Genomic DNA, 21,482 nt, shown 5'->3' on the forward strand with positions numbered 1-21,482 from the left:
CCTCGGCCGCGCTCAGGTGAGTGCGGCGGGAGCAGCGGTTGCGTCCAGCCCGGAGCCTGGTGCCGGATCCCTGATTGGGCTGGGACCGAGCGCCCGCGCACCCGCCTCCCCGTCCCGCCTCGTGATTGGGCTGGGCCCGGGCTCGGGCTCGGGCTCGGGCTGGTTCCCGCGGCGCCGGGCCGGAGCAGCGGGAGCGGCTGGCCGCCCTCGCCGCGCCGGCCCCAGCGAGCAGCGGGCCGGTGGCCGTGTGGGCACGGACCGCAGCCGGAACCGGACCGGCCCCACCCGACCCGCTCGCCGCCCTCTAAAGTCTGAGCAACTTCGGCGCTGGGGACGAGGGCGTCCTGCAGCTCCGGCTCCGGGCTGCAGCAGATGGCCGAGCGGCAGAGCCTGTTCCCAGCACAGCGATACCCCGAGCCCACTGGCGACACCTGCGACCCGGGGAAGGGAAACCGAAATGTATCATCTGAAATGAGGCTTCGCGTGTCTGGCTACGAGCATAGCGCCGAATACAGCTACGCTGCTGTTACCGTTCTTATTCATGCGATGTGTGGGCTGGATGAATTCCGTTAATCTGAATGGTTATATCCTTTTATGATATAACCTTTTATGTCTGTAGTGCTGACACAGAAGTGCACAAAAGGGATGGCTTCCTAGTTGTTTGACAAAACCAGAAGGTACAAAAATCTACCCTGCAAAACAAGTTTTATGGAAAGTGGAGAGATTATAGTGGAATTTGATTTAACCTTATAAATTCATGTTGATAATAAGATAAAAAGAATTTAAGACACCATGAAACATGTGAAACTATTGCTAAATGCACTATCTCTTCTTTCCAGATTAGTGCCGTGCAGGCCAGGTATGCCCTGAATTCTTCAGAATTGTCTGTGGTATTTTCTGCAAGAGAATGGTACTTAGTTTAAAGCTGAATTTAAAAAATGGGGGAATCAACTGTTCTTACTGAAAGCAAAAGAATTAGTGTCACTAGCATGAGCCTCCTTGTGTTCTGTATTTGATAGCAATTCTTAGAATCTCGAGTTCATCCCAGAATTGTGACTGCATTTTCAGTCTGCATGTCAGGTACAAGAAACAAGTTGAAGTGGTTAAATGAGAAGCATAGCTTCAGATTTTGTGGAGACGTGGTGTGTTAGCACACATGACCTAATAATGAAGTAGTTGCTTGTAACTGGTGAAGTAACTCAAAAGAAGTATAAGCATGTCTTATAATTAGTTCTGAAAGCAGTAGCTACTTAGGAGAAAAATTTCTTAAGGAACATTTTACTGGTTTTCGTGTGCAACATTACTCATTTAGTAACAGTAATAGCATCTTAGCAGCAACATAACACTAAGACACAGGATGCTGCTACTGATGAATATTTCTACTTATACGTGTCTGTGTATGAACTTTTAAAATATGCCAGGGGATTTGTCTTTGGCATACTGCATATAAAGACAATTCCGTTTTATATTATCATTAGAAGAATAATGAGTGATCAGCTTGCTTTTGTGTGAAGTTGTACACTACTTTAGCCGTAAGAAATTCATATGGATTAGTATTTATTCTTAATTGCTTTCAATGCATAAAAGCTGTGAGAAGTAGTATCTTAAAAATAATATCAGAATTTCCTGTTGCTCTGATATATGTCAAATCAATATGCATTGGTTTACAATGTTGCCCACAGTGCTGTGGGTCTGCAGTGTGAAAATTTGCATGAACAGGCTATGCATCTCATGGTTGTCACCTCTTATTCAGAAGTCATGGGCCAGCCAAGGCTAAAAAGACCTGACAAAGTTTGTGAAGAGTCGGAGTATCACTCGAACACCTCCCACGTTCCTTCTTAAAAACTAAAAAAGGAGCAGTGGTTGAAACCAGTCCTGACATGCCAGAGGTTACGTGAGTTTGAGATGCAAAACCTGCACAGTCTTCAGGGGATTAAAAAAAAAGAAGAGGATTTTTCTAAAATAGAGCGTGGAAGAAGGGTTTTTCTTTGCCTGAGCAGTATTCCTAGAGCACATTCCTACAGTGTGTGTATCACAGAATTGAAAGCTCGTCTTCAAGCAGTTTTCCCTGTTTCTCTGCTGTGGTGCAAGGTATTGTTAAAGTATCGTACCAACAATGAAGTAGATGTGCTCTGGAAACCTGGTAAAAGGGGCAAGGGGTTTTATTTAAAAATACAGAGTGAAACAAAAACTTAGGGTGGAGTGTGTGTGGTGCCTGAGATGTCTCTACAGCAGCCAGGCACCATGGCAGCATGCTATGGATCCAGCAGACTGGCAGATTGTGTTGACAGGGGACATCATCTGTCAGGTCCTTACTGCCTCCTGAGCTAGGCTGGCAGCCACTCTAGGCTTCAGATGTGCCTTTGTGTACTCTTCCAGAGGGGACATTGCCCTGTGTCTCTGCATTGTCCTGACTCTGCGGGTTATCAGTGTTGTCTGCAGATCTGGGTGTCTTCTGAGTGGCAGGGGGATGTGACCTGCTAACCTGGGTGCTGCTAACATAAGCCCCTTAGAGCCCCCAGTTCCTGCTCAGTGTTACATTTGGCGCCTCCACACTCAGGCACTCGTGTTCTTTCTCCAGTCACACCAGTCTTAGATTTTCTTTTGCAAGTTCTCACCTTTGCCTTGTAGCTTGGATTTAGATGCTTAGTTCAAAGTTGCCTAGAAAGCCAAAAGAGCATGAAGGCAGCTAATTTTTTGCAGGACTGTAAGCTGCTTTCTGTTGTATTTGTGTTTGTAATTTAAGCGTTCGTCGTTGTCCACTTTCCAGGTTAAATTTGGCAGTTTTTAAGCCATAGGGAAAACCACAGTGGACTTGTGTAGATCTAATTTTGCTTTCCATCTCTCCATAGGTCTTCACTACAGTTTTTTTGTGTTTTGGTCTTTCTATATAAACCTCTTTCTAGATCTTTCCTTCCTTGCTTCCTCATATTTCTCAGGCTCTAGGCAAGAGAAGAGGAATAATCTTCTGAGTCCTTTTAGTTCTGCTCATTTCCTGGAGGATTTGTGTCTGTGTAAAAGTCAAAGATAGTATTTTGGAAAGCCAGATCTGATGGATCTCAGTTTTTGTTGTACCTTAAAACAGAGCATGAAGGGTGGAGTGAAAGTTGGTTGCGTAGCTGTATACTATTATATTAATATAGTCTCCAATTCCAGTGTGCTGATTATGTCAGAACACCGACTTTTGTGGGTTTTTTTTTTTTTGCCGTCCTGGTGGATTGGTAATACAGTATGTTAATATATATGAGAAGACAAATATTGCAGTTTTGCTGGTAAATTTATTTGTGAGATACTACTTCATCTCCTTTTGGCTTTGGAATTCCTGAAGTTACCGAACTTCTTTGATACAGGCACCTATCTGAATGTGAGATTTAAAGTTCATGGAGTCTAATCTTTAGTTATGGTAGAGCAAAAAAATTAATGGGCAATAGGTCAAGACTTAATGAAAATAATACATTTTGAATTTTTAACAAGGAGTCGTGTAGGCAGTGTTGAGCTTTCACAGTTATTTCTTGCTCCACATCAATTGATTGTATGTTCAGTACGGTATGAAACAAGAAAAATGGCATTTTTTCTCTTTGTAATGTCCACTAGCTTTTATCTGAAGAGGTGATAGTGTCACCATCAGTCTCAGTGCCTGCTCATTTTCAATAACCTTGAAATATATCCAGTTGCATTTGCAAGTTCTGTTGGACTGCTGTGAACTCTGTGCTCATGTAATTGATGAAAGTCAGGTAGAGAGTGTATCAAGCAGAGTAGTTAAAAACTGGGGCATTCAAAGTCAGTGAACTTGTTAAAATTAAAAAAGTAGGTTAAAGCGAACTGAATTTCAGTGTTGGATGAACCATTCCTTTGCTTGAGTTGCTTTAAATGTCACCAGCTGCTTTCTTTTTTAATAAGACTTACTGTAGTGTTTAGTTGAGTTAATTCAGTCTTATTGAAAGAAGCCCCAGCTTTTCAAAGATTGGATTGGTTTCTGCTATGTGGTTTCTATTATGACAAGGCAGTTTGGGATTATTACCAATTAATTACCACTCCTGGTAGCTGTTTCCTTTCAAGGTAGTTCTTTTGTGAAGCATTTTTGTGAACCATTTGAGACATGGTTCCTTAATGTCTCAAAGTCACATAGTGCTTGGCTGGTTCTTGAGGGAAAATTTGAGTAGGAAGGATCAGAACTGACAACATGGGAAGAATGTAACTACCCTGAAATAAGGATTGTCTGACAGCTGGGGATTTTCTGAAGGTCCAGGTGCATGGTGCTTGTAGAAATGCTGTGTTGTGCAGGAATGTGGAAGCTAATAATCCTTTGCTGAGGAATTTTGAATAATTTAGGTTCTGTGTGATGAGATAGTTCTGCTTATAGCAATCCATTATTCTTCCAGTTAGGTTGTCAGCTCAGCATCCTCACTACAGTAGTTTGTTATTAACGTGAAAGAGTTTCTTGCCTTACTGGAGACTGAATATGTGTCCATCTCAGTTCCCATGAAACCAAAATGTGTGCCTCCAATTATTTAAAGTTTGTGTGTCCTGGCTCTTCCACACTTGGGTCCAGTTCTCTTGATTTAAACTAAAAGAGGGGGTATATCTGATAATATGAAAAATAACGTCAGCATGTTTTATGTAGGAAGTCTAAAAATGTTAACTGGTTCATGGAAGGTACAGCTAATATTTTGTGTCTTGTGCAGATATTCATGTATGATCTGAGCTGCTTCCTAGATGAAAATTTAATTTTGTTTATTATCTCTTTCTTTCTAAGCTCACTGAAGAGGATGTGGAATGATCAAAAATAATGGTGAGTACAATTGGGAGGTTATTTAGGTACTAAATAACTTTAGTAAGGTACTAAACCAAGTTTGTCAGCTGTTTTAGTTTCCTTTTTCCTGACCAAAGAAATCTGTCATTGAGATTTTAATTTCTTATAGTGTGCTTTCGGAGAACTGGAATGTTGCCACAGTGTCAGATTTATGCTTGGGCTTCACCTTAAAGAAACATTGATTTGACTATTAGATGTTCTAACAAGAATAAATGCCTTGAAAGTTATAAAATCTCTGTCCTGAGATGTCATTTGCTCTGCTAAGACAAATTGTATTAACTTGGAATAGTTTTCCTAAAAGTGTTATTAGTTAAATGATAGGATTTGAAGGATGATAAAATAACCAAATGTAATTTATCAAATGGAAAAAAAGTACATTCAGAAATTCTGTGATTACAATAAACTTCTGTAGTTTTGTTTTATTTTTTCCAGTGAATGAATTAAAGATATTCTGGTAGTTAAGGTGTGCAACAAAGGGCTATATCCTGTTCTCAGCTCTGTCACAAACGTTTGGCATGTTTTATTGCAGCTCTCCAGGCCTGTTTTTCCACATCTTCATAAGAATAAGACTTTCCCAACAGTTGATGGTCAACCCCATGATCAGCTGAAATATTTGAGTGACTCAAGAGAGATATTGATAGTGACATGTGCTATATTTCCATTTTCATGGTCTACTCACAGCTTCTAACACAGGAGCTGAAAATTGTCACTGGAAGACTATTTCTGGACTTGGTCAACGGAATGGTTAAGGTAATTAAAATAAGAAATACAGACAAGGAAAAGAGAGGAAGAGGTTAGTTATTCTCATGTTCTTGTATGTGAGAAAGATTTTTTTTCCTTTTTTTTCTCTATTTTGCATCTCTTATTTTAGCACAAGAGAATGGTAATAAACATTCTGGCAATAGCGATGCAGGAGTGCACCCATGGTAGCTTCCAACTTAATGCAAAAATATAATGTCTTAACAGCTGCTGTAACTAGGTAGTACCAGGTGAGTATCACTGATGGAAGGCCAGGAGATCTGAAAAGATGAGTTACTGAAATTTGTCTATGCTGTGGATATGTGGGGAGACCTGAGTAAAAGTAAGAAGCTAATGTTCGTGATCTTAAAACTGTTGTAAGTGCTCTTCTCCTCTCCAGCACTGACAGTTTCATTAGTTGGGTGGTAGTTTATGATGTCTCTTTGAGCTGTGACCTGCTAGAGCAGAGTACAGAGCTCTGTGCCATGTGCACTCTGCTGCTGCCTCGTCGTTGTCATCTCTGTGTTGGAGGCACGGTTGAAGCCCCACAGCTAATTAACAGTGGTGTATTTTTAGCTGCATCGCTTCTGAGTAAGTGTACAGTTCAGCATTTCTGAAGTGTTTCCTGAGCCAGTATGGCCACCTAAAGTTAGATACAGAATCTTACAGACCAAGGGATTATTGCTGTTTGTGAAACCAGATAATTTTATCCATTGGAGTCAGGCTTTTAAAGTAGTGAACTGATGGGCATTTTAACGTTGAATGGATTTTATTCTGATTCCTAAACTACCTTCCCTGTTTTTTTAATTTGGAATTTCAGATCCTCTCTGAAGAAGGTGAAGAAGGTGAAGAAGGTGAAGAAGGTCCTCTTATTTGCTCAAAGGCTATAAAATGTGGATATTTCTCTTCTAGCAAGCAAAATCCGTCCTTCATTTCCACAGAGCTGAATGAACAAAGATCTGTCCACTTCTGTTTGAATCATCTCACCAAACATTTGATTCACCAGATGACTTTCCTCACAGAAGTAGCCCACTGTTTTATCAAAACTCAGAAGCAGAGTAACAGAAATCGACATTTGTTTTCCTGAAAAAATGTCTTCTGTGCCAGCTCTTCAATCAGCTTTCTTCGTTCTGTTTTAAAATGAAAAATACTTTGTAATCAGATGCAAGTGGAAGCTGGTGTTTTTCACTGGTATTTCCTTCTTAATTTTAGGAAGGTTAAGTACTTCACTGTGTCAAATTGGAATTCCTAGCAGATAAAGCGTCTGCATGCATTGCTGTGTCGGACTGACCTGATATATATGAAAAGTTGCAGCAGGAAAACCAGAATGTTTTCTGCTCTGACATGAGGAAGAAACTTAGCGAACAACTAGGGGCATCTCATACAGGTATTTTCTAGTCCAGGTCCCAGGCTTGACTTTGTAGATAGGTGTCAACTCACATAAAGCAGCTAATGCACAAGAACAAATACAGAATCACCTTGTCTATACTGTGTATCCCAGGCTGTGATCAAAATGTATATTTGCATGTGTGAACCTCTGTAAGTGCAGGATATGAAGAGCTTTCACCTGAAGAAGAAATTACTCTGCATCATTTCATTTTTAGCAAAGAAAAAGGAAGCTTTGAAGGCCTCTGGGGTAACAGCATAATGACTAGGTTTGCATTAAATCATTACCTTCCTCAGGCTTCTAATGAATCCTTAGCATCAAAAGGAACAAGACCATTGTACAGTAGAAGAGATGGGCAGAACATCTTTCTTTATTATAGAAATTAACTTCTGATGGGATGGAAGAGACCAGAGCTGTAAAGTTGCAGTTTATCTACCTGGCTTCCTTGACACAATTTCAGCTTTTCCTACTGCTGATGAAATCTTGTTTTTTGATTCTTTCGTGACTGGGAGGACCTTTATGTTTCCTCCATCTAGGTAGAAATAGGCCCAAGAAAATGGAATGTTAGCCACGTAAGAGGGGTGAGTTGAGAGCAGAAATACTTAGTGCAGTCCTTTTTCTGGCTCTTCTTATTCCTTCCCAAACTAAGGCACAATCTGGTTGTTCTCATGTTTACACAAGATTCTTTGTCTATGTAATTTGTGATTATATAGGATATTTTCTGTCATTCTGAGATGGGAGCATGTATTGTTTACATGATCCCTGCTATGGGATTATCTATAACAAGTAAGATTTTTGGCAAAAAACTACCAGAACTGGGATATGTATTATATTCCACCTGAAATCTGAAACTCTTTTTAGTGCACCTTATTCCAAGCTTGTGATTTAGAAATGTGGCTTGCTAGCTTAAAGTACGGGAGAAACTAAAATAGTTGGGGAAGTGTTCTAGATTTCTTGTTCTATTTTTCCTTTTAGAAAACTGCTGGAGAGAGCCAGACAGCCTGAAAATGGCTGAAAAAGCAAACAATTGAAATCCTTCTTAAATCTTGGTGATTGATTGCCAGGGCAGCATTCTAGTATCAAATATGTGGTGACATTTTATGGGACCAAGTTCCATAGCAGAGTGAGGACAAGTGTTGATGTTGATCCTAATCCTCCAAGTAATGTTGATCCTAATCCTCCAAGTAATGTCTGTGTTTAGACTTGTTTTGTTAGAATAGGATTTAATGACAGCTTTACCCATTTTGTGTTTCCATGAAGCAAAGAGCAGACATGTAAGCTTGAAGAGTGGTGGGCAGGACGCTGCATATCCAAGTAATGCCACCTTTAATGAGAAGACAGGTGCTCTGAAATTGTGTGTAACATTGTGGTGAGCTGTGTGATAAGAGTTAACATTGAGCTTGATGAGGCAACTACCAGCTTGGCCTGACTTTGCTGATTATGGTCTGAACTTTCTGGCATTGGAGGCAACTAAAAAAGCACACTTTGTTTTAGGACCTCCTTACGTTGAAGTCAATAGGATTTAATGGAGATGTCTGTAGAAGCAGGATCCATCTCTAAGTGGTGGAAAATACTGTCCATATCATAGGATTATTGGTCGGGAGGTATGTGGTATTAGATCTGGGAATTTTCTTCCTTCTGCCCATACTTACCCCTCTTGATGTTAGAGATAGCAGTTGTTTCTTGCACAGCTTGATGACAAAATACTTGGGGGACAGGAAGGTATTTTTTGTTTTCTGTGGACATGTACAAAAATTGCAAATTTGCCTGACTAGAGAGCTGATAATCTAAGCTCCTTAAACTCAATATTTTGTAACCTGGCATTGTAACAAAAAAGTAGAGCTACTGATTTTTTCCTTAACTCCTGTTCATGACAGTGTAGCAGCATTAGTTTTCGAGTTTAATTTTAGAACATCAGGATTTTATTAGGTTAAGGGTCTGTGGCTTTCACAGAAGTAATACTCCAATAGTGCATGCCCAGAAGACCCCCATTGCTGTACCTTCCTGGCCAGCACCTTTAAAGAGCTGCTGTGTTTGGAAATGCTGCTTCATCTGACTCAATTTTCCTTGCTCCGCTTTTTCTTTATGTTGGTTGGAAATCTTCCCATGTGAAAGATTACAAAAACAAGGGGCATGTGCAATAGCTCATATATATATATATATACATATATATATTTTAATACTTGTGGACAAAATGATGTTACAAGTTGTTTGAAAACAACAAAATCACCAATGTCTTCCATTTTGAGATGTGTATAGTTCCATAAGCATTAGTGCTTTGTAGCAAACTGTAGTGCCATGTTAGGACCAGTGCATGAGCCTAGTAGTCTTTTTACAATTTCTGAGTGACAAATTTATTAGTAAACAGTGATGATAATGTAATTAACACTAGAAAGGATACAATAGGAATGTCACAAACTTGGTCTAAACATGCAGTATCCTCCCTTTGATAATGGCAATGCTATCCTTAGAAATGGAACTCATTCACTTAATGGGCTTCATAGAATCATAGTTGACTTTTTGATATTTGTCTATCTGTCCAACTGCAGAAGTAAGCTAGAGTATGCAGGTATCCATAATTCTCATCCCTCTGGGTGTGATTCTTTTCTTTTAAATCTTTGTTGGTGTTTTCTTCCATTTTCAATTTTATTGAACCATCTATTACCCATCCTGTGATATACTCACAAAAGTATGAATATGATAAGGAGTTTGTGTGCATGGTGTACACATCTCTTACCTTCAGTTAATTTACAAAGTCTGCTAAGTAATCTTGTCTTTTTTTCAGATCTGACTCTGATTATTACAGCTATCAAAACATTATCCTCATTGTGTGATGAGTTAATAGTTGCAAAATGTGATGTGCTAATTATGCGTAGAAGACTTTTCTCCTTTATTGCAGGAATGGGGAACCTTTTTTGGCTGAAATCCTATTGAATCTTAAAATAACTTTGGTGGATCCTGCATTTACATACATCTTAATAAGAGATAATACGTTAAGGTCAAAGGCTGTTGGAAAATGATGTTGCAGGTTGTTCTGTGCAGCAGGCTGTCTCTAGCCAATGGATCAGAGATTCCCCACCCCTGTATTATTGAGAATTCAGTATCTTGTATTTTAGGTAACTTCCAGTTTTGCTTTCCAGCTCTAAGCTCAATTTTAATGATTTCTGTCTCTCCCTCTGCTTTTTTCAGAAGGAAAGTTTAGACCAGGGAAGTAAAATTGATTTAGCACTCAATGGGCAGCTTGGACTGGTCGAATAGGAGACTGGTATGATTCTTGAGATGTGCATTGCTCTGTGGATGGCATCCTCTGATTTCCTAGGCAACGTCTTTTATTTGACGCCAGTGCTGCTCTTCACCCATTTCTCTCTTTCAGCTTAGAGAGGATACTGCATCTTTTTTTCCTGAGACCTGCCTGTAAATGGCCATTAGGGGGAGGGAGGGAATGGGTAGCTTGGTTTTGTAATTTTGGTACGATATATCTTTAAAGTAATTAATCAAGAAGCATGTACTTCCGTGCAATGACAGTAATCCAGGCAGAGTTAATGTATGTAACAGGGAAAAAAAATACCCCAACAAAACCAACCAAACAACCCTCTGCATCTAATAAATTTCTGAGAAAATTGGACAGGTGGGCCATTTACAGCAGAGCTCTGGGGCACCTGTGCTAAGAGTCAGGTTCAATTCTAAATGGACGTAGCTGTACCATTGAATAAAGTAGTTTAGTGCTTGGGAGAATCAATTGAAAAATACCTCTGAAACTGGAATGCAAAATAGCACAGTATGTAGGGGGAAGAATCCCTGATGCAAACAAAGCCATAAGATGATTTAATAAGAAAATAGAACTTTAGTAGCAATAACTGTTTTGCATGTGATAGTAAATAACTTGCATTAGCAAGACTGTACAGTAGAGTAAGTGGGTAATAACCAAATAAGTTTGTGGCGCTCTGTGCTGCGGGGAGTTGTGTGAAGAGTCTTCCTGAGAAGAAGGGTGAATTCTTCTTATGTTCCTCTCATTGGAGGGAATTTGGCACTTGAATACTAAGTTAATGAACTTGATATATATATTAAAAAAAGAAAAATTAGCTTTGCCACATGTCTGAAGCACTGTCAGTGAGTGCTGGGGGAAGGGCAGACAGTTCTCTTTGAAAGGATAGCTGAAGTTTCCCTGTAATTTTTTTCTTTCTCTGTAGCCTAGCACTTGCTCTGTTTCTCTGAGAAACTAAACTTTTCCAAATACTGTGCTGTGAAGAGAACCCGATTCTAAAGTTAGAAGCTTTTGTGGTGGGAAGTACTTTTTGTTTACTTTGTTTATAAAAACCAATCTGAGGTAGTCTTAAAATAAACCCAACAAAACATTGAAGAGCACTTGACACTCAAAACAGTTGTGCATGCCAAGCACAACTGTAGAATTCTAAAGATGTTACAGCAGAAAATAATTTCAGCTTTGCTAAACACTGTTTCAGACCATAATTTATTTCATTTGATGCCTGAAGTTTTGCAGAGGAAAGCACTGTGAGGCCTTTGGTAACACAAAGGGTTATTGATCTTCACCTGTAGATCTGCATCCAAAAAATTGCTTGCTATCAAAGGGTTGCATAAAAGAGCCACAGGAGTTCTAAACTGTTCCTAGTTGACACTTTTCAGTGTAGATACTTCATCTATGGACACAGTGTGGCCCAACATATAGTGTGTTCTGAACAGAAGCAGAGGTTTAGATCAATCTGGCTGCATTTCTTCTGAAAAGCTGAAGTAATTTAGACTGTAAGCTTCTAGCTTAATGGAAGCTTCTTGTGTGTTTTTAAAGCACGGGGGTGAAGCACTTTGGCTCTTCATAAATTGATAATGGAACTGTGAGGGCTGTGAGCATTTTTGCAGTATAAAGTAACAGGATAAGCATGAGAATGTCTAAATTAAGTGTTGGCTAATATGTAATATGCTTATGAAAACTAATTGATCTGAAAGATTGTAATCAGCTTAAATTCCAACTATTGATTTTTTGATAAAATTGGAAGCTGGCCATAGGCGACCTTCATTTGATTGCTCTCTGATTACATTAGAGAAATTATGAAATTACGTGGTCTGTGATCAGCAAGTACATTTACATAATAATGAAATTATAATGAAAACAAAGTCACATTCATGCTTCAGAAGTATGAACTTTGTGGCTGAACAGAATTCTTCGAGGGTATATCCACTCAGAACAGGGGGGAGGAAATAAAGACTGATGTAGTCAGGCAAGCTATCCATATACACTTCCCAGTTCAGGCTTTTAATAATGATCTGAATTCTGTGGGCTGCTAGACCAGGAATTACTATTCACAGCAACAAAAGGAATCCCTTTGCCTTTCAGCTCTTGTACTATGGCATGACTTTTGCTTCAACCTCTTTAACAGCTTCTAAACCTAAGTGGAAGTGTCAAGTGCTGCCACTCTTGGGTGTGGTATATCAAAAGGTATAATGACCAGTATGGACATGCCTCCTTTAGGAGTACTAAACCCAGATGATACAAATATATTCTGTTTGTATATCCAGTAGTGCTGCTGCAGAAGGTCTGGCCAGTACTTGTGTTGGGAATTGTACCTTCTGAAACTGAGGGTATTTGTCAAATTTACGAGAAAAAAGAAAGTCTTGCAAAGACTTCTTGGTAGTAAGTGGGAAGAAATTGTACTGAGCTTGAGGATACTGACACTTTACATGAGGATTACATTGTCAAGAGCTGGCAGTCTGGTTTTTAAGGGGGCAGAAAAGGAAAAAAAATATTGAAGGTAGAACTATTATTGATGTATAACGAATCTTAGAAATTACTGCTTCTTGCATCCTTAGGAAACTGGCTGGTCTTCCTCCAGAACTAATAATCCTGCTTGCTGATCAGGTACAGAGCTGCAGAATGACAGTTCAGGTTAGATTCCATTTGATTTCTTTCATGGAACGATCCAGCATTTTGCCCCTGTAGCATTTTGACTGGCACACAAAAGCCAACAGTTGAATCAGGGTGTCTTGTTCAACTGTGCAGAACACTAACCATGGATTCTAATGTCTGTTCCCTTTCAATCTCTACACTTCCTCCTGTGTTTTAGAGAAAGTGTCAGTGTTCATGATGTCAGCAGAGTGTGTTTGTATCTCTGAGCCTGTGTACCGGGTTATAATATAGACAAACTCCCAAGACTTTTACCCCATCTAAAGTTAAAGATAGAAGGTAACTTTCTGTTCAGTGTGTCCTATGTAAATCCTGTCTGCTTCTCTCCACTTCCCCTCCAAATGAGTGTGTTTGCAGGTCAAATAAAAGGCAGGTAGTTTGTAATGCCTGAGGCATGAAGAACTGCATGGAGAAACTGAAGGAAAGCGGCACAGGCCCACAAACCAAATCTTAGAGCTAGTATTCTAATTATGCATGATTCAAAATGTCTAGTGTAATGTAGTTATTACCAGTAAATTGAGATATGCATTTATACATAATGAAGCAATAGGAATTAATATACCAATAGCTTGAACTTCCTGCTTTGATTCTCAGATTTTGGGTTTTTTTTAGAGAATGTGCTGCCTCTGTAGAGAAGGGGGCAGAATGTATAGATAGGGACAGAAGCATGGCACCAAAACTGTAAATCAGGAACCGGGATCAGCAGAACTCGCCTTTATAACCTCTAGTCTGGTTCATATCACTGTCCTGAGCATGTAAAAAGCAGGGCATGAACTAAGCATGTTTAGAGGCGAGATGAGGTTTCTCACCTGCTGCAGCTGTAGCAAGGAAAAGGGTGCAGAGTTTCTTAAATGGTGCAGGGGAGCAACTGGTGGGAAAGAAAAAAACCAAACCCACAAAAAAAATCACCCCAAAACCCAAGGCGACAAACGAGTAACAAGAAACCACAGACTCAAATTGAGTGTAGTATTTGCCAGACAGCAGTAAGTAATAGCTTGAGCGTGGTGACAGAAATTATTTGGAGAATACTGAAATTAATAAGCACAGTACTTATTTTTCAGGTGTTGAATAGCTTTTTAAGAGACAGTATTTTCAGGTAACTCTAGCCACATAGGCAGCTGTACTGAAGCATACTGGTACCAGCCAGCAATAATGGCATCTGCAGGAATGAACCTGAAAATACTGGTAATCTTGTATATTTTTTAAGTTCTTTAAAGAGATTTTTAAAAACAGAAATGAGATTTGATCACTGAAGGACTTTATCTTCTGCAACAGAGGTTGCAATTGTCTTTTTATTTCACTTTCTAGATAAAAGGGAATTTGGGTGCCATCTTTCTGTAAACTCTTAGTGTGTTCTCTGTTATTCAAGTCTCTTAGTGGATAATATAGTCAATTTCTTCTGGCAGTTTGAAAATAAGAGAATGTGTGGCATAGCCTACATCACTAATACTTTTCCAAGTTTAAACTTGTAATTAAACATGTAGAATACTGGCTTGTAATTGCAGAATTCCATACTTGTAGCTTAGCTTAATTTTGTAAGTGGGCTTAACTTGTGCAGAACACTTCTCCATGTACAGAGGCTCAGTCCTCTCTCTCTTAAGTAAAAAGAAGTGTCTTGGAGGAAGAAAAGGTGTGTCAAGTTAACTCCTGTTCATACTTCATAGCCAACCATTCATAAAGCACTGTGTTTTGGGTTTAGAATGGGAATTATGGTTTTACCCATGAATGCTCTTTTTAAATATGTAAGGATTGCCAAATGAAGATAAAAATATTATAAGAGAAGATAACTATTCCATGGTATCACAAGTTAGACTGAATGAAAGTCTTTGAGCCAACTTCTTCAAGAAACAAGAAAATTTCTAAGACAAAGTTAGCCCAGTGGTTAACCATGGTCATTTTTAATTCTTTAGAACACTATGCATGGTTTTAAAGTCTGTTAAATATTGTAATGAGTAAGCCATTGTATCCTTTGTATTTTCCTTCAGTATAACCTGGGGAATAAGCTACTTCAGGATATCAGTGAAGTTATTTTCCTTTAGAAAAATATAACAGCAAAGGAGAAGTATTAGGTATAAATTCCTAAAAATTACCTTAGTACTTAATAGGCTAAAGAATACTTATACTGAACTTCTGATAGCATTCTTGCATGGATTAGTGGAGGAAATTATTGGTGTGACTACAAACTATGTACTCCCATTGCACATGTTTTACATGGTAACAGTGAAAGAATGTTTCCCTGCAAATTCTGATTTTTTCCAAAAGGCAGCTTGCTTTTATATCTATGCATCTTTGAGGATTTCAAGATAAGATTTTATTCTTTTGACACTGTAAAGAGGAACTGTTTAAAAATGAACCTGGAAACTCTGCACCTGTATACAAACTTTTTTAGCAATAAAGCAGCACAGGCTGAGAATGCACTAAAACTGGATGTGTCATCTGTTCAGAAGAGAAATTAACCAAATTACTGTACATTCCACTCCACTTCTGAGGTGTACTTGCTGTAGCTTTATCAAAACTTAACAACTCGAGCTGAATTCATATATGCTGGATGTCTGCTTTGGGGCCAGCTGTCCCAGCAGACTTCAGGCACAAGAGTTTCTGACTTAAACAGCAGCTAAACAAAAATTGTTACGCCACTCATGCTAAGATGCATAACTTCAATCCCTTCAAGGGTTTTAGAGGGTAGCAGAAACTCTCTGCTTCTTGTATTGATTGCCTAAAATAACAACCCTCAGAAGACTGTTTTATGGACATATTGCTTATTGTTTTGGTGACTGCACTTCCAAAAAAATTCTTCTGTGGTTGGTGGAGGTCCTGCCAGTTTCGAAGATTACAGAAATGCAGTTTAAAAATTCACCAGCTATTCTTCAGCACATACCCATTATTTATTTAAATCCATGCCATGTAATATAATTTGTGGAACCAATACTTTAATGCTTCATAACAAATGAGGACCCAAGCAAGATAAAGTGATGGTTTTTCTCTGCAAAATAATCAAAGGAAAAGAAGTAGGCCTGTGACTCAGATAATATTGGCAGTGATTTGGACTATATGAATTTCTGCGTTTCAGTTTTTATTTAAGAAGTTCCTTCTTCACAACTTTAAATATAGTACAAAAATGTAACTGAGAGCTTTCTTTTTCTTTTAGGGATCAGCACTAATGAAGCAAAACAATATAGCATTATTCATAATACAGATATAAAAATACAGTCTCAGTGCCAAAACTAGAATGAAAGAGCAAAAGCAAACAGTCCCAATCAGTCCCAAGCAAACAATATCAATCACATTTCTTAGACTCATGCAACAACAACACAAGCACTAAGGAAATCCTACAAAGGTAGTATTAGAATTTGTGAGAGTCCCTCCTCTCCTTGCAGAACAACTGTTGGTACTCTATGGTTTTGCTTACGACAATGAACAGAGACCATAAGAACTTCCAAACAGAAAGCAGCACAGTGAGCATTAGTAGTAGCCTAAGTACCAGTTGCCCACCTAAAACCTCTGAGGTGCCTTACAGTGAGTTTTGTTCCCTCTGCTCCAAGCAGTTATTTTACAAAAAAGACAAAACACAGAACTGGCAGCAGCAGCAATGAGGTCTGCAACCTGCTGGTCATATATATGGAAGGAAAAGGCAATTTGCATCACTGGAATTAAGCAGATCAAGTAAATAGAATCCTCTCTAGACTACTACAGACAATGACTAAACTTTCCGTAAAGTTCATTATCCCTTTAGGGAAAAACATTAGCCCTTTAGGCAATAAAGGGGAGAGGAAAAGGGACCTTAATCTTCCAAAAATAAGAATTAGGGATATGCTGTCCCAGTAACAAAGGGTAAGTAGTGCTTTCTTTTCTGTAAAATTATTTTCTAAATATTTGGAAATAAGCAGAACCAATTTTTAACAGAGACAGATGCCAATGAGCCACGAGTAGGTATGTTTTATGAAACATCCTCACTGGCCAGTTGAAGGCAACAGGCAATCATAGCTTCAGGAAAGCAGTACTTCTACAATTGTGCAGAAGACTGTTCCTTGGTTTCATAGTTAGCATTCCAAAAAGAAATGCTCAAATCTGTTCAAGGCAGTTGCTCCCAGCCTTAGCTGGCAAAATTTGACTCAGTCCTGTTCCTGGGGCTGCACTTCAGCAGACTTGGCAGGCATGTGGGTTGCCTGAAATTCAAAACCTTGTGTTCTGCCTCCATGGTGCCATCCAGACTCATGCTCTAAGAACACTGCAGCATCTGTGACGTCTGCTGCTTTTGCAGGCAACACAAACATGCAAATCTCAAAACCCTTCAGGAGTCCATTTAGCAGTGGCTCACATATCAGATGTAGCTACTGAGCCACTTGACCAAAATCTAGCTGCCATTAAAACCAAGGCTGCCATTAACAATGTGTCTGTATTAAAAGGTAGGACAAGAGCTTTAGGTTTTTAAGAATGTTCAGTCTGTAATGGTGGCTCTTGAATAGCATCACCTGGTTAAGTATGTTTTGCATAGCTCCAGAAACCTGACTTCAGTATTTCAAAGGCTGGTTTTCCCCTTGAAGTCATTAGAAATACCAAAGTAGATTTACACAGCCTCAGAGAGTAACATGCTGCATGGGTGAGCTATTCAGTCTTCCAAGCATAACTTCAGTATGTCAGATTCTCAGGTGTTCCTGAAGGGATGCACTTCATCATCAGTTCTTTCCACACACATGACAGATCAATACTCAAACCTGGTCTGGTGCATTATTTCTTTGTAATGACCACACTCAGCAGAGATGCAGAAACAACGCCAGCAGTTCTTGAAAATGGGTATTAGTTGGCATTAACTCTTGCATATCCTGATAGTAAGTCATCTGAATCTGTGGAAGAGTTTGGCCATTCTGTTACATAATTATTTGGTTACATAATTATTTGATCCAGCTTCCTTGTCAATAATTCTACACGACTACTTAACTCCACAAGCTTTTCTTTCATCTAGGAAAAAAGAGAAGAGTATTAAAATTAGCAAAAAAAGTCCACAGGATCTTTGAGTGACCTGCACCCCAATTTAAGTGGCTAAAGAGCAGCTGACTTTCAAGATGGGAAAATATAGAGGGGCTTGATCTCTATACTGCATGTTTAGTACTGACAAAACCAGCACCCAGATCAGAGGGCTGCACTAAAAACAGGAGATGGATCAATGTGTACCAGTATCAGCCCTTCCAGAGACATAATGGCAGATGGAGATGGAGTTGCTGCAGTTTTACTATGATGAACCTGATCTTTCCTAGTTAACTCAAGTTTTCACACAGCCAGACCTTCCTTGACAATATGTGGACAAACTGTTTCATCATTAGCCTAGGAATACATGTGGGCATTATGTCTCGAAAAGGCCAAATGCTGAGCTTGTTGTAGTCAACAAGCAAACTCTCTACAGTCACATGATTTGCGTTTGCAATGAAGTGCTGTGGTATTTTTACTTTAATTATGTGTTATTACTTAATCATGTCTTGACTTCAGAAGTTTTATCTAGGTAAGATATTTGTATCTTAGCCTCACTTGAACTGTAAAAACACTCTCATCTTATAGAAACTGGAAGATGACTTGGAAGAGGACAAAAGAAATGTAAAAGGCCCATTACAAGAGAAACTAAAACAAACTCACCCCCCTCCCAAAAAAATGAACAAATTATCACATAAATACTGGATATGCTGCCTGTCTCCTAGACACAATAACTTCATTTGAGCTAAGGCACAGGCAATTAACTAACATAACAACTGGTCAGGTTACAGATAAGAACATCCAATTTGAACACCAAAACAGGAGGGAGGTCCTAGAGTTCTCTCTGAAACTACAAATACTGCCATGCTGTTTTGAGCTTACACAAACATAAAAATACAACTCTTTAAAAATACCTTTCAAATAAAAAAAAATCTATTTTTAAATTCTTCAACAATGACAACACAAGTCGTAATACTTAGGCCAAGTCTGTATAAATGATTGGGTTTTTTTCTTTGCAAGGTATAGAGATAAAAGGATAACAAACTTTTGTCAAAATTTAGCTAGATTTGGGTATGTTCTGCAGTTAGAGGTCTTACAAAACGTTTTACATCTCATGCATTGAGTCAGTTATTGTCAAATAAGGCAGCTTTTTCTCAGTCTTGGGCACTAAAAAACCTCACATTTGTGTCAATGGTTTTGAATTAATGTCCAAAATTATCAGCATTTTAAAAGTATTTTCCATTATTGTGGAAATCTTACATTCTGCATGTGTTTCTTTAAGGTCACAGCTGGAAAATTCACCTTAGAAGCTTCTATAATCATTTGATTTTTTAAGAGGTAACTGGAAAACAAAAGGGGAAAGGAATAAAAACACAAGAAAAACAGTTTAAAAACCTATAGTTGCATTATTTAAACAGATTTTAAGATTAGATTAAATCTTAAACAGGTTTAAGATTATTTTAAAGCAGATACAAGGTTGCTGCCGAAAGTAGTAATTACGAAAATATTCAAAACATAATCAAGATCCTCTCATCACCTGCTATAAGTAGGTGCTATAGTCAAGTCCTACAGCTGTTACAGTCGGGTCCTCACCCTATCATGGAATCACTTTGACACCTTACGTTAGCTAAATTAATCTGGAACTGATGAGATTTCAGCATTGCACACAACTAAATATGAAGTCTTACATTACACAAGGACTCTCAAGATGTGCAAAGCAAATCAAAGGGATTCATATCAACATAATTTAGACATCAAGAATATTAAAATCCCACACCAATGTGCTCAGACAAAAGTCAAACCACTTTTGTTAGTTGTAGGCTAGTTGCACAGTGACTTACAACTACCTGTGAAGTCACTGACCATACGAATGCAGTCTACTCACCACATGATGCTGTCCTTGAAGAAACAGAACAAGTCCCGGAGATGCGCCAGGTCACTGCCAGAAGAATAAAGAATGAAGCCCACAGACGAGCCACAACACCGACAGAATAATAAATAATAAGCACTAAAAGGAGAAAGGGAAGCGTTTTTAAACAGAAGCTTTTGAAACCACAGATGCTGTATATTTGTCAGAGAGCATCAAATCTTCAGTTCCGCTGGGGCAAAATCCAAGGCATAGTAACGCCTCTTCCTCAAAAAAGTAATATGTACAAAAGCAACATAACAGTAAAAAATTTGGCATGTTGTGAAAAAGTAATCTCTCTAATAAGTGAAGTTGCTATTAAGGAAGAAAATGCACATCTTATCATTACAGAGTGGTTTAGAGTATTCTACTCAAACATGATTTAAGTAACAAAACAATACATGTGCCAGTTGTAAATTCTTTCTAATAAAATAGATTATTACCCCATGTGGAGAGAAAGGCAAGGAAAAAAACTCAAAAAAAGAGCAAGTCTTATATTGAAAAAGTTCCCAGTCCTGACAGTTTGTAAAACAGCCTTTAGAAATAATTTAAACAAGGTACTGGTTCTGTAAGCCCCTAGATGACATTTGACATTCCTCCCGTTAGACTGAGTTACCAAACCTTGCAAACCGTAGGTTTCTGAATAGGGCAGCACAAGTTTTTTGTTTTCAGTATTAAGAAAAGCCAACCAACCAATAGCCACCCCTTCCCCCAAAACCAAACTGACCAAAAACCAACCAAACCAAACAAAACCCAGAGATGTTTTAAGTAAGAGACCTTTTAGGGAAGGGAAGAAAGGGACCTACAAGTTAATCTGTCTTCTACTGCATTGCTCGAATGTTTCTCTCTACCTACCGAGGTTATAGCAGCAAAACTCTTTGATTTCAAGTGAAAACTACATCCCTACAAAAGGTTTCTCTATCTGGAGTGTGAAACAGGCACAGAAGTCACTTGGGAGTTTGCCAAGCCCCTCAGAACCCCCGCGCACAAGCCGGAGGAGCTCCCGCCCTTGCCGGAGCCCGGCTTTCCCGCACGATTTACCGCGGCGGCCACTCCCGGCATGCCCGGTGCCAGAACTACGGGAGCTACGCACCAGCCCAGGAGGGCTCCCTCCAGGCCGACCAGCAGCGAGTTCTCCCAGGTCACATCGCTGGTGACTTCTGAGGAGAAAGAGAGAGACGCGCTGCAGCCGAGAGCTCCCGGACCAACCCCGCCCGGCCGCCGCTGCCCGCCCCGAGGCCCGCTCGGGGCAGCGGCGAGACCTCAGCACCCGCCGGCCCGACGAGGCACTGACTGAAGCAGACGAGGACGCTAAGCCCCGGCGGCTCCTGCCCGCACAGCTGCAGCGAGTCCCCCAGCACCGTCCAGCAGCCACGGCAGTGGAACACGGCGCACTCGTCCGGCAGCCGACCCTGCCGCCGCGGCGGCGATGCCGGCACCGCGGCCGGCGGCAAGGAAGGCGACGGCGGCGACGGCGGTAGGGCTGGCAGAGGTGGCGACGGCGGCGGCGGCGGGGGCGGCGGGGGCGGCGAGGCCCAGGCGGTAGCGGCGGACGCCCGCTCCAGCACAATGGATCCGACGGGGCGCGGGTCCTGGAACAGCTGTCTCAGCCGCTGCCGCACCGCCATCTCCTCCCGCCAAACGTTCGGGCGCGGGGCCCGCCTCTCGAGTGCCGCGATTAGAGCGTGGTTCGCATGTCTGCATTGCCATTGGTCAGCGGGCGTGTCAATCTTCGCCACCCGCAGCTATTGGCCAG

At 40.1% G+C, this 21,482-nt stretch overlaps 1 protein-coding gene and 1 long non-coding RNA gene across 4 annotated transcripts; one reads left to right on the top strand and one right to left on the bottom strand.

The window, feature by feature from the left end:
• Positions 1–27: 27 nt before the first annotated feature.
• Positions 28–6,403, top strand: LOC119701830. 2 transcript variants are annotated; one of them, XR_005257198.1, is made up of 4 exons: positions 28–677; positions 4,757–4,792; positions 5,343–5,563; positions 6,372–6,403. It is a non-coding gene; the product is annotated as an uncharacterized LOC119701830 (long non-coding RNA). The 2 variants fall into 2 exon arrangements; XR_005257199.1 differs by lacking the exon at positions 28–677 and adding an exon at positions 692–910.
• A 2,069-nt stretch (positions 6,404–8,472) lies between these two features.
• Positions 8,473–21,359, bottom strand: OIP5 (Opa interacting protein 5). Of its 2 annotated transcripts, none has more exons than XM_038138980.1 (5): positions 21,021–21,359; positions 20,820–20,886; positions 19,706–19,759; positions 19,081–19,162; positions 8,473–17,814 (listed from the first exon to the last, which is right to left on the bottom strand). In XM_038138980.1, exons 1-5 carry the CDS (start codon positions 21,352–21,354, stop codon positions 17,740–17,742), a joined length of 612 nt encoding a protein of 203 aa, XP_037994908.1. In that variant the 5' UTR covers positions 21,355–21,359; the 3' UTR covers positions 8,473–17,739. The 2 variants fall into 2 exon arrangements, with proteins under 2 accessions (XP_037994908.1, XP_037994907.1); XM_038138979.1 differs by having other exon boundaries at positions 19,706–19,828.
• Positions 21,360–21,482: the final 123 nt, after the last annotated feature.

The sequence above is a fragment of the Motacilla alba genome, chromosome 5 (genome assembly GCF_015832195.1).
Source record: "Motacilla alba alba isolate MOTALB_02 chromosome 5, Motacilla_alba_V1.0_pri, whole genome shotgun sequence".
Taxonomy (NCBI): Eukaryota; Metazoa; Chordata; class Aves; order Passeriformes; family Motacillidae; genus Motacilla; species Motacilla alba.